The sequence below is a fragment of the Ptychodera flava genome, chromosome 6 (genome assembly GCF_041260155.1).
Source record: "Ptychodera flava strain L36383 chromosome 6, AS_Pfla_20210202, whole genome shotgun sequence".
Lineage (NCBI taxonomy): Eukaryota > Metazoa > Hemichordata > Enteropneusta > Ptychoderidae > Ptychodera > Ptychodera flava.
In genome coordinates this window covers 22,099,504-22,110,958 of record NC_091933.1, presented here as the reverse complement: position 1 = coordinate 22,110,958, position 11,455 = coordinate 22,099,504, and the positions used below count along the sequence as shown (strand labels likewise).

General features: G+C 39.8%; 1 protein-coding gene across 6 annotated transcripts; it reads right to left on the bottom strand.

Moving 5' to 3' along the window:
- Positions 1-255: 255 nt before the first annotated feature.
- LOC139135171 (uncharacterized) lies at positions 256-7,332 on the bottom strand. Of its 6 annotated transcripts, none has more exons than XM_070702431.1 (5): positions 6,848-7,332; positions 4,388-4,596; positions 3,523-3,747; positions 2,793-2,881; positions 256-2,119 (listed from the first exon to the last, which is right to left on the bottom strand). In XM_070702431.1, the coding sequence occupies exons 1-5, from the start codon at positions 7,209-7,211 to the stop codon at positions 1,858-1,860; spliced, it is 1,149 nt and encodes a 382-aa protein (XP_070558532.1). In that variant the 5' UTR covers positions 7,212-7,332; the 3' UTR covers positions 256-1,857. The 6 variants fall into 6 exon arrangements, with proteins under 6 accessions (XP_070558532.1, XP_070558531.1, XP_070558534.1 ...); XM_070702430.1 differs by having other exon boundaries at positions 6,839-7,330; XM_070702433.1 differs by lacking the exon at positions 6,848-7,332 and adding an exon at positions 5,420-5,641.
- Between the last annotated feature and the right edge of the window lie 4,123 nt (positions 7,333-11,455).

Genomic DNA, 11,455 nt, shown 5'->3' with positions numbered 1-11,455 from the left:
CCATAAGTGCACATTCAAGAATCAAAACAGAAACTTTTTTATCGATATCATCTCCGTAATTTACAAGGCCATGTAACTTTCGATCTGCGACCATATAGACATTGTACATTTTACAAAATTCATACACAAAGATTTGTAGGCAATAAAGCTATGCAATAAAGTCCTATTCAAATACAATGTAGGTGTTTTTTCATGAAAACCTTCGAAAACGTACACATGCAGGGACGTAAAACAAAGACTTTAATTACTTCAGCCTTATGGTTGTATTTTAGTTTATTTTATTAAACGTTATTTAACGAGGGCAGCATGATAAGCATGCCTATTATCTGGCAATAACTTATAATTAGTAGTAATTATACATACATTATATATAAACATTGTACCAAGTTTACTAACACAAATCCTGTATCGATACAGGAAACTTTCACTTTTGGTACTTCCTTCTGTGTCCTTTCTGTCAACTTTCCTAAATCCTCTAAGATTTGCACCTTGACTTTGTTTCGTTTTTTTAACAAAAGAAAACTTGAGCTACAAAGTATTTCGACTAGCGGTACTAGTCACAAAAATCACAGTTCTATAAGCCTTTTCTGAAGAAACATTCTGGTACAGTTTTAGAAAATGGATGTCCACGGGTGAACAGACTGTATAGCCTTGAAGACACGTGAACTAAAAAAAAATCATATGCCCGGTGCTAGAACAATTACCATGTAGGCCTATATAGGAATATAATATTTTTAAAACTCAACCAACACCAACACCCCGTCATTCTTACTGTAGTAAATAGTAAGTAATGTCCATATACTGTATTAGTATGTACAACTGTTCTCTGTTAAAGCTATATATAGACATCCAATCTGGTCACGTGGCAAAAATTTGGGAATTCAAAACTTGACAGGTTGCCCGCCTCAGAAAATGCACGAATCCACCATCACAATTGGTAATTTCGTAGACACAATGGATGTCGTATTTGTATTCCATCAGATTTGATGGAACTCTTTTTCATGTTCACTATGGCAACTAATTCTCTTGTTATTGTTTGCTGTGTAAACTATGATTTCTTAGGCTAGTTTCTGATTGTTACAATTTTCCAGTAATGGACTAGAAGGCAGTTCTGATATTAATATCTAAATGTTTACACATCAACTCATCAAACATATACTCCTTTTGACAAAATGAGTTTAAGATCTTCACTTACATTTCAAAACGAAAAGTGTTGGAAGTTACAGAAGTTATCGGACTTGGTGATAAAACCAACAGATTTGACAAAAATGAATTCTACAAACCCTGAGACTTTCATGGAAACGGCTAAAAATACAAAGGTGGTCGCAATTTTTTTGTAATAAAACCTAGATACACAGCAGTGTTTTTATACATATAATTTAATTGCATCAACACATTTGACGAATTCAAAGAATCCTGTGTATGGTTTCCGATCCACAACAGCTGATGATAGTATATGCTACGCGATAACATGTATCCTGTCTTAAAATCCCAAGTTAGAATTTTTCCTTGATTCCTCTGGTGAAAGACAATCTGACAAAAGTAAAATGCCAAACATTTTATTTTGATATACAGAAAAATGATGACAAGTGTCATTGCACCGCGGGTTTCTGCTGTCCTCAATTTCTGGTAAAACTCACAGAAATCTAATGTCTGCCCTGGCTACATTTTGTTTTTAAAATCCTTTGTTTTTCCTTGAAACTCGCCTTGATACCGAGCCATGGCTTTATCAAGTCAATAATCATGATCACTGAACCTGTGCTTTTAAAGTACAGATAACTTACACTCTGTGCAATTATGACAGGCAGTTCCACAAGTTGTATAGACTCTTGATCAAGACGTTGACATCATGTCGCTTTAATATTTTAAAGTTCGATGGGACTCCTCAAGTTTCCTGTCAACACACACGGGATATTTCAGTTTCAACGAGACTCTTGGTGGCAGTGGGGGCGCCTCCGAGTTATTGGACTCCCTAAGTTGTTTCTGTGTGTATACCAAGGGCATGTCCATGTAATATTTTATCAGTCCCTCGATGGAGTCCTTCCTCTCCCCATCTCTGTAGAAGTACCAAAGTCCCTTGCGCTTATAGATCTTGAAGTGTTTAATTTTTCCCATGTATCTGAGTAAATTCAACAAGAAAAAAATTAAATGCAATTGTTGTAATGTACTATATACAGAATTCAAAAGAAACAAGTGGGCAAGGTGAGTCAAAAAGTTGTCTCCCTAATTTTTGATGTAATTATTGTTATCTGAAGGTTCATGATTGCTAGGTGTTGATGTATTGATATCATTTTTATGATATTGGTTTATTGAAATTGCACTTTTACTGCATATGTGCACAAAATGTTACAACTGAATCGGATATAATAAACGAAGGAATTATGCTATATATAATTACCCATAAAACTAGCCCACAGGATGGATCTAGTTTAATCTGTAAAGTGATGATGTATCTGTATCTTCTCAGAGCTTACTACAGTGTTGATTTGATATACCTATATTAATATACTAGTCTAAGTTGTTGCCAATAGATGGAGGACAAACCCACCGAAATTCAGAGCACTGTGATGTACGTTAGGGAAACAGCAGATCATGCTGAAATGATTGTTGGTATTGAGACTAGGTCATTTAGAATATATTATTCCATCACATCCAAATATTGAACTTTGTTCAACGGTTTTCATTTGAAGAAACAAAGTACGACTTTCCTATATCGATTGTGGTAAATAAATTCTTTGTTTTTCTCTTCCTCTATCTATTTATCTGTCAAGATATTATCTGAATGTGCTTACGTGACACTGACAGCAAGATGGCCCTCTTTCGTCCTTCTGATGATGAAGTAACCATCTGCCTTCAGGTAATCTCTCATCACCTTGATGATCTTGAAGAGTGAAAGAGACTATGTGAGACATTCAAGGTCATCCAAGGTCAATAAAGGTCACCATATACAGCAATAAGAGATTTTTTACAAAGCTTGTGCGCCCGGTAATTGCCTGTGACAATCGATGTTTTCCACATTTGGAGTGAGAAGCTATACTGACGGGAACAACATTTGAATTGCCGACACAAAGAAATTATGACAGGTGCTGGCCTTGAAAGTCAACAAAAATAGAACTAAACATGAAATTATCACGACGTGATGGAAGTTTATTTTAAACTGGTGGTGGTCAAGATAATTACAACATTTAATGTTCATCCAAATAGTGCAAAAGCTCTGATGTCAAAAACGGAAATTACATTTGAGAGGGCAGACGTTTTTCAAATGTAAATCATACTCCCCTCCCCCCCCAAAAAAAAAATCTACGCGAGGTTAATCACACGTGCACGCGCAAGAGTTACATTTGGAGTCATACGGATGACATGTACAAATAGTGTGCCCTTACTTTGCACTGTAAATCTTTCAAGGCTTTACCATGTGGTGTAGTCTTGTTGGCTATATATATAAGGTCTACAAAAGAAAACGTCTACAGTGCAAAAGAAAACCGTATTGGGGGAAACCAAACAGTAGTCCATGCTATTCACCTCATATTTATTATCAGGCAAATACTGATGCCATCCAAAGTTGACATCAAGGTTAGCGTATTCTGGTTCCTCATTTGCACTTTTGCTGGTCGGTGTAATCACTTCCACATCATCATTATCGTTTTCTGGAAGAGGACTCAAGCCTTCCGTTCCCGACGGCGATGATGAGGAGCTAACTTCCGGCATCTGAATTGGTATTTTTTTGGAAAGGTAGATGTGGTAGCCCTGGTGTGGTTCAGAATGAGGATGTGAAAATGTTAGTAGTTACTGCATTCATTACACCAGAGTGTTTACAACATAATCACTCGTGCGTATGAATGAGTTCAATCATAGTATTCTTCCTTATGGACAAAAACAGAACATGATGATGACACAGGTAAATCCCATGATGGACATTTGCATATGTCATGCAAGAAAGTCCTCAATCGCAAGGAAATCTTTGCTCTATTAACTCATAGACTCTCGAGAGTCTATGCTCTATTAACTCCACATAAAACTTAGAAAATGTTTCAAAAAATTCAAATTATTTTTGCAAAATTATTCAAAGTTCAAAACTTCAAAAAGTATAATAATAATAATATCACCAGCACTGTGGCAAAATGGCAAATATTGTTTAAAGGTGTGACAAAGAGTTTCAAACAGAAATCTTTTAAATTTAGATGATTTGAATGACACTTTGACCTAAACCTACAGTCAATGCATTTGTGATTTTTTCTTCTTTGGCGTATATAGGCCTAATAGTATAGATGCATGGCTCATCACCTTGACAATGTACTTATTTTAAATTTGTGGTATGAAAAACAAATGCCGCAATATTTTCAAGCAAATCGCAAACGAACACTTTTCAAGTCACGATTGTACTCACTTTTAGGACGTGGGTTTCGGTGTCCCAGGTAATTTTTCTGTCGCTGACAAGATTGACTTCAAGATCGTCCGGCGAGAAACCAAGTTTTCTCAGAGGCCCGTCAAGTGCTACCCTGAGACTGTCCTGTTCGGGCACGGTGAGTTCTTCCCTGGGCAGGTCTACCGTGTTGTCTTGGTCCATTATGACTGTACAGGTGAGTTGGCACAGAGCTATAGTATAATATATAATGATTAAACAGCATGTGTGACATGAGAGCATTACATGTTTCATGTACAAAATCGAGTGAAGCAGCACAGCGTATGGCATCACAAAGCGCTGAGGGGAATCGGAATCGAGAAGTGCTACTGAAAACATACCATTACAAAGAGTAATTTAACGCAGTCTTGACACACTCAATAACATATGCAGAAGTCGCCATGTTTGATACTTTATCACGTTGTAATAATCTGAATAATCAAGCGAATGGGCAAACGAAGTTTACTGCTTGTATATCTTTTGCTGGCACGGTTGTCAGTCCAAGATAAAAGTACGCCAACTCCATGTCATTAGTAAGCTCCGACTCGGCACGAGAGGGTTGTAAATCATGTAAAAGAGTTGAAAAATGAAATTATTGTATTTTGATGATTGTCGCGCCGCCCACTCCCATATCTAATTCATGGAAGCCCATTATGAACGTGACTTTAGTCTTACTTGTACTCACGTCAGAACCGGTGGAAGTTGGATCAGGGACGATCTACCAGATCTCCCAGTCTGAACGTTGGGCGGAACTAGCAATTGTTATGACTCCTTGAAAGCGGAAGAGTTTCGAGGGTACGATAACAAGCGGAAACCTACTACATTTCCTAGACGGTAAACATACTGTTGAATATATATATATATATATATATATATATATATATATATATATATATATATATATATATATATATATATAAAAACAAGCCTACGAATGACGGAACTTAGCAATCGAAATGCTATTAACAGAAAGCCTTTCTTTGCCGATGGATTGGAAAGAAAATTATGTGTGTTTACCTGAGTAATGTAATAGTCGTCAACAAATCTAGCCGCGGTTGATGTTGTTGTTGAAACTGTTTTGATATTGTGGCACTGGGAATCACAAACTTTTTTACTTTAAACAGCTTCAGGAATAGTACGATGACTAATAACTAAATTATGACACAAGCGAAAGTGGTGGGAATTGGTGCGTAAAACCATAGTGCCAAACCGCATTCCTTCATTCTTGCTGTCATTGTTAATCCCGTCAGAGGGATGTTTACATCTTCAACTGTCACGTACCAATCACGTGTCATTACTTACATGTATTCAAACGTCTGTAATACCACGGAGCTCCGTTTCTAGCTCCATGGTAATGCGTACTCGGGGAAATAAGTACTCACTGAATAAATGTTATGAAGGCCGCCATCCGTAACATATCGTGAAGTAATCGCCAGCAGTCGATATCGCCGGTCCACTCGTTTCTAAAGTTTCAAACATTTTATAATGTCGTCATGCCAGCCCGATTTCATGTTCAAAATATCAAGAATGTAAACATCGACGAATGAAAACTGTTCAACATCTCGTTATTATCATAGGGGGGTCGTCTACATGTCAGTCCCCTGGGGTGGGGGTGAGGGTAGAGGTGTCTTGATCGCAGCATAGACTTGAAAAATGGTCAGGACAAATACATGACACAGCGAAGGGGAAAAAGAAATCTTTACAAAACCAGCGCTAACATAATTAGAATACTGAGAATAAGACACCAAAGACACCATCTTTAAGGCAAAATATATCGTAGTAAAACGTATTAAAAAACAATAAAAATAAACAATAGCTAAAAGAAACCTGTGCTGAGACCATTTTTACGTCCATGCTGAGACCATGGACCTAAGACCAAGACACCTCTAACCCAACGCCAACCCCGGGGGGCAGACATGTAGAGAACCCCTATGTTATTATCGACCACGCCACAGAGGTGAAGGGACTGCGTATCAGTGACATAATTTCTCTCGTCATCATTTTTCGCTCGAAAAAAGCATACCACCAGTACTGCGGGTGCCATGGTTCGACTGCTACCCGCTGTTTAATCGTGATGGCTGCATGAGACATGTATTCATTTGACCAGGTAGGCGGTACACAGGGATGATGTGTTGCCGGTACATGCAGGGTCACCTTGAATTTAAGTGTTCAGCCTATCACGGTTTTGGTGGAGGGACCGTGATCCTATATATGCGAGGTTCCGAAAGATCGCGCCTTATTTCGGTCACATCATGGAACTTACCGGACGGTGCAGTTAGACCGTGTAGTGCTGAATGTTTATAAAAATTGGCCGTGTCATAAATTTTCCAAGCTGTAAGCCTTGCTGTAGGGTAACCACCTACTTTACATGTATGTGTGTGTAAATGCGTGGGCAAATATTTCAGTCAACTTCCTGGTGAACTTAAAGCCACTTACGTTGCGCACCTTGGTACAGCACATCGAGAACGTCGTATCGTTGTATGCCAATCAACAGGTCCTCAAGAACTTTCACAGTGCTGTCATTTCCCTTATTCGACCATAAATCGAGCATAATCTCGCCGGCGAGTTTGCCTTCTTTCCTACCCTCCAAGCGAATCATCGTGATCTCGTCGTTGTCCAGCCCGAGTGCCTCCGCTAATACAACCCAGTCATTAGCTACCGTGTAACTGTCGGATAGGTACATTCCGATTTTCCTCTTGACGTTGGTTTTCAACTTTGAATAAGGCGTTTTCCTGAACAGGGGCCAGTTCGGAGGCGCTGTACTTCGCGGTTCCCCTGTACCTGCCGAGGTACTCGAACCGCTCGCCATTGAAACTTTTGGTATTGGTTGGAGCAGGTCGAAAGCTCCTTCATTGACCTAAGGTCACAAGTGCGTGATCTCGATAGCAAATATCAAGCGGAAATAACAGTAATGTTTGATAGGTTCGTTAGACCAGCCGATAATTATTTGTTTTTATTCATACATGACATTCAATAAGAAAAGTATAAGAACAGTGTAATGCAAAAAGAGGGCACCGTCTTAAATATCTCAATTCTTAATATGGGAGATTTCTTAGTTTCTTTTGTAAATCATTGAAATTCAAGATGACAGTGATTGTTATGATCAAAGCATTATCAAATTATCAAAATATTCGCTATTGTGCAAGCTATGATACTTTATATATTCTGTAATGCATTATTATTATTATTATTATTATTATTATTATTATTATTATTATTATTATTATTGTACTTAGGCCTCAGCCCAAGTACATTTGTTTTCATTCCGTGGGAAAAAACTCTGTAAGGTATAACCATTTCTGGCTGAGACCAGGGAGGGCAAAATGTCTTTGCTTCATCTTTCTTGGCATAATAAATGGCGTAATGATGTTAACTGAATGGAAGTGCTGCTCTCAGCCAGTCTTGAATAAGTGAGATGTGAATATTAATGCTTCTCTATCTGAGTTTTTGCCACAAAATCTTCTGAATATAATCAAAATGTGCATCGAAATGCAACAATTAATGCACCCTCCGTTTCCTAGGCGATGGCACGACCCTTGCTACACCCACTGGACGAGCCAAAGTGGGAGGGGTAATTTCAGTTTGGTCGAACAGAGGGCTCGAGACCAGAATTTAACATTTAAACTTGTAACATGTTTAATCGCTGACAATATGTGGACTAGTGTTAATTATAGGTTTTATATCCCGGACACAATGAAAAACATTACGACTGGAAACTGTACCCCCAGTTGAGAATAGTAATGCCCACAGCGATGGAGAACACTTATCCTTGAGCTGAGAAAACCAGACCATCATTTCGAAATAGAGCTGCAGATTCGAGAAGCTCGTTCAAAATAGCTAGGTACACCCCATAGGGGTGGTTTCGAGTTTTGAGGGCAAATTTCGCCTCCTTCATATAGAAATCGTACGTTTGTTTTTCCAGGAGAACACACCATTTGACACAAAATTTGCATGTAAAGGGGTCTCCAGTAAGCACGTGGTCAAATCTGGCATAAGAAACAATATGAAATGTTGGGTAAAGCCAGTCCAAAATAAACTGATTTGAACTTTTGTGTATTGTAATTTATACCACTGCAGTAACATTACCTTTTTTTGACAACATCACACAATGTAATACGTTTTGAAACTGAATACTCCGACGTATTCTGTGTCTCCTTTGCTAAAAAATACGGTATGCCGATTACCATGTAAGGAGATGATGACGTCAAGACAGATTTGTAGTGCGTTTGGTCCTTGATGGTGCACGAAGTTTTGTCAAGGTAGCTTGTGTATTTATTTCCTAAATGGGAGAGATTAGGGTCGATCTAAACAAAGGCCGAAGAATGTTATGATACTCTAAGCGAGCTGAACTCTAACGCGAATGGTTGGATAATTTGGAGGATGTTCAGAATGATCTCGTCTCATTAAGATTATTTGGCGGTCAGTATTGAATTTCAACTGCGTCACAAGTTTGCGAAATGAGTATTCCGTCGAACGGTCAACGAACGATATTTTAGAAATCCGGAGACATGGCACATCGCATTTTTATTTTAGTATTTTATATTTTACAAAAGATTTACGAAGCAATGATTTTGTCGAAAATTCTGAAAAAAATATAGGAAGATTTGATCGCGAACACGTTTTCACTTGGGGTCAACTAGCCCTGCGTACGATGCTGTGTGTTCCGCTACAGCTAATCGCCCCGCTCACCACAGTCCTGCAAAGACCCGTACGTAGGGTCGGTGACTTCAAAGCCAGTGCCTTGCGCACAGGCGCTTGGCACATTGCTTGGATAATAATCGTATTTAATATGTAGAATGTCTATATTGAACCTGATTATTCAATAAAAGAATCACCCTACGCGATATTAGTGTAGGCCTATAGGCCTACACGTTGACTGGCATTGTACCTATGGCTGCCTGGCTCGGGCACGGCGAACGCACTGCATAATCATCAATGTGTAGAATGTCTACATGACTTCATTATTTATTAAAGAATAACGGTGCGTGATATTACTGTACATGTCAGCTTGCTTAACCGAGCGGCTGTAGAGCTCTGCAGGGCTTTGGCCCGGCTTTGGCCTGTTGTCCACTGCTGCACAGACAGGAAGTCAAGGCGTGAAAGTAATTCACAGCCCGATTTCATAAATCAGCGAAATTCACGAACTCTGAGCGTTTCCGGTGATAAAAACTGGTCAACGGTCAGATGGTTGCATAAACAATCGATCGACTGGCCTCTTTTGCCTATAATCATACCTTACCCTATGCTACTGGCGAGAAATTGTCCTGAAATTGGCTGGGCACACCAACCCAGCGCCGGCCATTTTGAATGAGCTGCATTCAATGTACGCGTCCAATGAGAGAAGAGCAATGACGTCATCTGCCAGGGTTGTTTGCACTGGCGCATACATTGCATGCAGCTTATTCAAAATGGCCGGCGCTGGGTTGGTGTGCCCAGCCGATTTCAGAACGATTTCTCGCCAGTAGCATAGGGTAAGTATGATTTTAGGCAAAAGAGGCCAGTCGATCGATTGTTTATGCAACCATCTGACCGTTGACCAGTTTTTATCACCGGAAACGCTCAGAGTTCGTGAATTTCGCTGATTTATGAAGTCGGGCTGTGAATTACTTTCACGCCTTGACTTCCTGTCTGTGCAGCAGTGGACAACAGGCCAAAGCCGGGCCAAAGCCCTGCAGAGCTCTACAGCCGCTCGGTTAAGCAAGCTGACATGCTACAGTAATATCACGCACCATTATTCTTTAATAAATAATGAAGTCATGTAGACATTCTACACATTGATGATTATGCAGTGCGTTCGCCGTGCCCGAGCCAGGCAGCCATAGGTACAATGCCAGTCAACGTGTAGGCCTATAGGCCTACACTAATATCGCGTAGGGTGATTCTTTTATTGAATAATCAGGTTCAATATAGACATTCTACATATTAAATACGATTATTATCCAAGCAATGTGCCAAGCGCCTGTGATTTTGGGACTTGACGTAAAAAGCCAAATTACTGCCGAAATTCAGCGTTCTTGGGCCCAAGTCGTATCCCAGCCTACCTCAGCTACTCGATCGCTTCCAAAAATGACAGTCTTTTATTCAGTTCTCGTAAATAACCGTCGATGTCGGCAACTCTCTCGCTAGCCCTGCGTACTATGCTGTGTGTTAGCTGTAGCACATAGCATCGTACGCAGGGCTAGGGGTCAACATGGGGTCGCAGCCATGTATGTTGCCTCAAAACTTATTTCTGTCTGCACTCAAAACTCAAAAATGTCGGATATGAACCTGAAAAATCGATGCAATTTTGTCAAACTTCGGCGAAATTTCAGCCTATACAAAATTTCATCTAGGTAAGGTAAATTTACTGAAATTTGATCGACAAATAATCCTGAGCTTGAACGTGACAGCTCGCCTTCTCCGGAAGTCAAGTATCCAGCTGCCCATACACAGTTGCCCATATGGCCAGTTTATGAGATTGTTTTCAAGCGACGGCGGCAGACCGCACGGGGCTCTGGATATGAACCTACCGCCGATGTAGCTGTAATAACTGTTGCGTTGTTTTTAGTGCCCACGGACGAAGTCCTGGGGGAGTTATAGGTTTGGTCATGTCAGTCCGTCCGTCCGTCCGTCCGTTCACGCAGATATCTCAGACATGCCCTGGTCAATTTCTTTCAAACTTTGCAGTACAAGAATAGTACCTAACCCCATACAGATGCACGTCGATTTGTTTCACAATGCGATCGAATTTGGCCGTGTTAGAGGACTTTTTAGTTTACACCTCCATAGACTCCCATGTATAAGGCAGTTCTCCATAGACTCCCATGTATAAGGCCAAGAAAAATAAAAATTTAGTTTCTCATCGTATTCATATTGCCTAAAGGATGCAGTGACACAGTTTTTAGTCCCCACGGATAAAGTCCAGGGGACTTATAGATTGGGTCATATCCGTCCGTGAGTCCATCAGTGAGTCCATCAGTTCACGCAATATCTCAGACATTTTGACAAAATATCATGTGACCTTGGTGACCTTTGACCTCAAATATACATTATTGTCCATAACTCAGTAACCAC

Bases quoted from the DNA above. Each gene is read 5' to 3' on its own strand.
- LOC139135171 (XM_070702430.1), bottom strand. From the start codon at position 7,211: ATGGCGAGCGGTTCGAGTACCTCGGCAGGTACAGGGGAACCGCGAAGT. The intron at 3,748-4,387 runs GTGAGTACAATC...GAACCACACCAG, and splicing joins CCGAAACCCACGTCCTAAAA to GGCTACCACATCTACCTTTC. The intron at 2,882-3,522 runs GTGAATAGCATG...TCACTCTTCAAG, and splicing joins TGCCTGATAATAAATATGAG to ATCATCAAGGTGATGAGAGA.